Source organism: Lactuca saligna, chromosome 3 (genome assembly GCF_052625555.1).
Source record: "Lactuca saligna cultivar CGN05327 chromosome 3, ASM5262555v1, whole genome shotgun sequence".
Taxonomy (NCBI): domain Eukaryota; kingdom Viridiplantae; phylum Streptophyta; class Magnoliopsida; order Asterales; family Asteraceae; genus Lactuca; species Lactuca saligna.
In genome coordinates this window covers 161,852,904-161,858,588 of record NC_136419.1, presented here as the reverse complement: position 1 = coordinate 161,858,588, position 5,685 = coordinate 161,852,904, and the positions used below count along the sequence as shown (strand labels likewise).

The following is a 5,685-nucleotide window of genomic DNA, read 5'->3' as shown; positions in this document are numbered from 1 at the left end:
TAATCAAAGCATTTCCGGTTAGTATTTGTTCTTTTTTGTCGGGTGTTCTTATGCTTTGAACAATTTTTAATGACGTTATAGCAATTCTAACTTGGTTCCGTATGACATTAAGAAGACTTAATTTGGGTTTGTTTCTATGTTTCTCAACTATGCTTAACTGTCACTTCCCGGTGTTCGCGGGCCAATACCGCCGATTTGGAGCCATCTACCGTCGGCTTGGAAGTATGTCCCTACACCGGAGGTAAGGTTCAAGGCCTCAAATTGTGGGTTTTTTTTTTGTTCTGTTGTCTAATTTTGGATGATTATTTCTGATGACTACCGGCCACCACCATAGAGATCAAATCCTTTACAACTCCAAATCCCTAAATATCATAATAAATTCTCATAGGTTTAATGTTTATAACTTTGACCTTTTTCGTTTTCCTTTAAGATTTCCCCAAGTTTAATGCCTTATTTAGGTGCTTCAGAGCTCACACTCTTTTCAAAGTTCATCCTTATAGTGACTTTTAGATCTACTGCATCGACTCTAATTCATGGATTTGCAATTGATTGATAATATGTCTATTTTAATAAATAAATCAACAAAATATCTAGCGTAAACTTCTTTCACAAACGATATAATTGAAATCCGTACTTCCCTAGTTTTATTTTAAAAGCGTAGGTTATACATTATAAACACTTTGCTTTGATTTTATGTACGTTGACCAGTCTTTAGTTATCCAAATACGCAGTAAATAGAACATCTTTACATAGATTTATTTTAGTATCCACTTGGGTCGGTGCAATGGGTCATGGTGGCCCAGTCCGCGAGTTGTGGCGGGAAACCCTAACACGCTCTGCTTATTTTCCCGCCAAAAAGTGCATACAAGCATTCATTCATCTGCTTCCCCATCAAAACGAATTCACTTCCAGTTCTGCAAAAAAAGAAAAAAAAAACTTGAGGAAGGCATTAGCTAGCCAACAATATGGATTCTTTCGGCGGCGCATATTTCACCGACGAGAAAGCAGCGAAGGTCGAGAATATCTTCTTGGAGTTTCTTAAGAGGTACCGCATCAGGGTTTTTTCGTGTAGATCCAAAACATATTGATGCAATTCATGTTATTTGACAAGTTTTGGTCTTTGCTTTTTTTATTATCGTTACAGTTTTAGATTGGATGCCAATTCGAGGGAACCGTTCTATGAATCGGAAATCGAAGCAATGAGACCAAACGAGTCCAACACCATGTTCATCGATTTCTCTCATGTTATGCGGTTCAACGATGTTCTGCAGAAAGCCATTTCTGATGAATATTTGAGGTAAACTTTCTTGTTTCGAGTGTATTTTTAGTAACAATTTTCGCAAGACTTTTGTGTACTGAAATTGTTGAATTGTAATACATCTTTCAGGTTTGAGTCGTACCTGAAGAACGCATGTAAGCGGTTTGTAATGGGACAAAAACCCACCTTCATAACCGACGACAACCCAAATAAGGATATCAATATTGCATTTTACAATTTACCTGTCATAAAAAGGTTAATTTTCTTTTCTAATATCAACTGACTACCACTTTTACCACCATTTAGTTTGAAGATTTCAAATTTTATATATGTTTGTGTACAGATTGAGGGAACTGAGCACATCTGAGATAGGTAGACTAGTATCAGTTACAGGGGTGGTGACTCGTACTAGTGAGGTCAGACCAGAACTCCTTCAGGGAACTTTCAAGTGCTTGGATTGTGGAACCATCATCAAAAACGTTGAGCAACAGTATAAATACACCGAGGTTTGTTGTGTATTTGTTTATGGTTTGACATGTGTTGGATTTTCAAGTTTGTGCTTACTGGTTTTATTGGTGTTTTTTTCTGTAGCCCATGATATGCATTAATGCTATGTGCTCAAAGAAAGGAAAATGGGCACTTCTCCGACAAGAAAGTAAATTTGCAGATTGGCAGAGAGTCAGGATGCAGGAAACATCAAAGGAAATACCTGCAGGATCCCTTCCTAGATCATTAGATGTCATTCTTCGCCATGACATTGTTGAACAGGCTAGGGCTGGTGACACGTATGTAAATTTACACTTTTTTTAGAAAGATGTAGAAAATAACTCAAGTTTTGTGCTTCACTTTGCAGGGTGATCTTTACTGGCGCTGTGGTTGTGATACCTGACATTTTCGCATTGGCAGCTCCCGGAGAAAGAGCTGAAGTTCGTAGAGATGGTGGTAGTAAACGCGACACCACTGGCACTGTTCAAGAAGGTGTCAAAGGGCTCCGGGCTTTGGGAGTTAGAGACCTTTCTTATCGCCTTGCCTTTATTGCCAATTCAGTGCAGGTTTTTCATTTTTGATCATATTGCGATCAATTTCTCTTTGTGGGACTAGTCTATAACGTTGATTCTTTGTTCAGATTTGTGATGGGAGAAGAGATGCTGACATACGAAATAGGAAGAGGGATGCTGAGGATGAAGACAATCTGCAATTCACGGTTGTTGTTCTGTCCCCTTTTTGACCCATATTCTCTAAAGTTATAGTATAATTCAACACTGTAATTAAAGTTTACTTATCCTATATATATTTATTTTTATCGTTATTGTAGGCGGAGGAGCTAGCTGAGGTTAAACAAATGAGAAATACCCCCGATTTTTTCAACAAGCTTGTTGATAGTATGGCCCCTACTGTTTTTGGTCATCAAGACATCAAGCGAGCAATTCTGCTTATGCTTTTGGGCGGAGTTCATAAGTTCACCCATGAAGGGATCAATCTCCGTGGGGACATCAATGTTTGTATTGTTGGAGATCCCAGTTGTGCTAAATCTCAGTTTCTCAAGTAAGCGTATCTTTTTAAATCTTGTTTTATGGAGTAGAGTTTCAATTTTTTTTTTATTTTTCTTTTGTAGGTATACGACAACCTTAGTTTCAAGATCTGTTTACACATCTGGGAAATCTTCCTCTGCTGCTGGATTGACAGCCACTGTTGCAAAAGAACCAGAAACCGGAGAGTTTTGTATCGAGGTACTAGTTTCATAAACTAAATACTGAAAACTGATGATACGAATGTTTCCATCCAATCAAGCACATGATAGATTCCAAAACATTTTATGAACCATAAATCTTAAGGCGGTTGTGGTTGTGGTTGTTTATGTGTTATCTATCAGGCTGGTGCACTGATGCTTGCTGACAATGGTGTCTGTTGCATTGACGAATTTGACAAAATGGATATAAGGGATCAGGTAATCATATCACAAATGTTGTTTTCTGGTTTTTGATATTATGCAATAATACCTCCTCATCCATCTGATTCTGATATCAATTTCAACAACTCAAAAAAGGTTGCAATACATGAAGCTATGGAACAACAAACAATTAGTATCACAAAAGCAGGAATACAAGCAACATTGAATGCAAGAACATCAATTTTGGCTGCTGCCAATCCCACAGGAGGCCGCTATGATAAATCTAAACCCTTGAAGGTCAGACAAAGATTTTACTGATTGTTTTTCTCTCTAATTATAAATACTCATATGAATTAATCATCTTGCAGTATAATGTTGCTCTTCCACCAGCCATTCTTTCAAGGTTTGACCTGGTGTATGTCATGATTGATGATCCTGATGACACAACAGATTTCCATATCGCCTCACACATTGTGAGGGTTCATCAAAAGCGTGAAAATGCTGTTTCTCCTGCCTTCACCACTGCACAACTGAAGCGCTACATTCAAGTTGCCAAGTCTAAAAAGCCAAAGGTCTGTCTGATTGATTTTCTTTCTGTTTGATATATCATCTCATCATCTACCTTTTCTAACATGTTTTGAATTTTAATGCAGCTAAGTGCAGAAGCAAGGAAAATTCTGGTTGATTCTTATGTTGCTCTTCGTAGAGGTGATACGGCTCCAGGAAGTAGAGTTGCATATCGCATGACAGTTAGACAGTTGGAGGCTCTAATCAGACTTTCAGAGGCAATTGCCAGGTGTCACCTCGATGATGAGGTAAACGAAATTTTACATCCAGTTCTTGTATTTGCATAACACACAAATACCACAAGTAAAGCTTTTTAATGTTTCTTGCAATTTTTATCCTAATGTCCAAATTGTGTATGTATTCTGTTTCAGGTTCACCCACGCCATGTTAAATTAGCAACAAGACTTCTAAAAACTTCAGTAATCAGGCATGTTTTGTTTTGTTTTGTTTATTGATTGTTGTAGAGAATAAATAACAATAGCCTGCAAACATGTATCACTAATTATGTATTGAAACATGCAGTGTGGAGTCAACTGAGATTGATTTGACTGAGTTCCAAGAAGAGAATCAAGAAGATGGTGATGTTGATGGAAATGGAAATGGTGCACCTCAGACTGAAGATGCAGATGCAGATGCAGCCAATAACGACCAACCAGGTTTGCTCTTGAGAACATGGATAGAAACTAAAAATGTCAGCCCTTAGGAATTGGAATTTTGTTTTTTTTTATTTATTTAATTTGTGTTTGTGCAGAAAATGGAGAAGGGCAGGGAGGGAAGAAACTTGTGATAACGGATGAATACTTTCAGAGGGTGACTCAAGCCCTTGTGATGCGTCTTAGACAACATGAGGAAACTGTTATGCAAGATGGTATGGCATTCTACTTTCTACTTTCAGCTGAATTTAGGTGCTGTATGTAGCTATGTATCTATTAATAAATAAACAAATCAATACGAAAACCTCTCTTATTTATATTTAGTAAAATGTTGGTTGATATATTTTATTTTTTGTTTTTCAGGGAGTGGGCTAGCTGGAATGAGGCAAAGGGATCTGATACAGTGGTATGTGGGTCAACAGAATGAGAAGAACAACTACAGCTCTATGGAAGAGGCAAAGGCTGAAGTCACCAAGATCAAGGCTATCATAGAGGTAATGAAAATCCTTTCTAGGCTTGAGAAAAGTACAGTGTTGTTTGTAGTTTTCATCATAATTATGTATAATAAATATCAAAAAAAGAAAAAAAAAAACAAAATCTGAAAAGAATGTTTGCTTATTGATGCAGAGTCTGGTGAGAAGGGAGGGGCATCTGATAGTTGTAGACGACGAGGCACAAGGGGATGATGGAGCGCGTTCTTCTCGAAACAACAGGATTCTTGCAGTGGCACCTAACTATGTTATTGATTAAAATGCTATTATGCTTTCAAATGTTGTTGATTGATTAAAATCCATGGTTCAATGATATTAGATTGTATTGCTATGGACATATCCTACAAATTGTTTTAGTAGAAATGGAACTTTTAGGTCTTTATTTTATTATTATTATTTTTTGTTATTTAATTTCTTTGTCCACAAGATCAACAATATATCCCTTGCCACGTATATACCATCATTCACACTATATAAACCTTAATAAAAGGGTATGTTTTTAATTTAATTAAAGGGACCTCCTATTTGCACGAAACGAATCATGTAATTGTTTTGGTATTTGTGCCTAAAGTTTGAAAAATTGTTTTGGTATTTGTGCCTAAAGTTTGAAAACTGACAATCTGGCACAACCTCTTTATATGAAAATGTTATTATATAATTTCTCATTAATCCCTTTATTAATACAATGTTCATTTTTAATCCTATGCTTTTTTGACTTTTAAAAATTCACTATATTAATCTATTCTATTAGAAATATGCTAATATGTGTGATAATATTTAAAAATGTATATACATAATTTTTAACCTAGTATTAGTCTAATTCAT

At 36.3% G+C, this 5,685-nt stretch overlaps 1 protein-coding gene across 1 annotated transcript; it reads left to right on the top strand.

The window, feature by feature from the left end:
* The first annotated feature begins 860 nt into the window (after positions 1–860).
* MCM6 (minichromosome maintenance (MCM2/3/5) family protein) lies at positions 861–5,253 on the top strand. The gene is made up of 18 exons (XM_078986065.1): positions 861–1,045; positions 1,145–1,297; positions 1,388–1,513; positions 1,602–1,764; positions 1,850–2,043; positions 2,112–2,310; positions 2,385–2,462; positions 2,574–2,803; positions 2,874–2,988; positions 3,132–3,206; positions 3,306–3,446; positions 3,518–3,721; positions 3,803–3,964; positions 4,088–4,143; positions 4,239–4,372; positions 4,468–4,584; positions 4,733–4,863; positions 4,997–5,253. Exons 1-18 carry the CDS (start codon positions 966–968, stop codon positions 5,117–5,119), a joined length of 2,481 nt encoding a protein of 826 aa, XP_078842191.1. The 5' UTR covers positions 861–965; the 3' UTR covers positions 5,120–5,253.
* Positions 5,254–5,685: the final 432 nt, after the last annotated feature.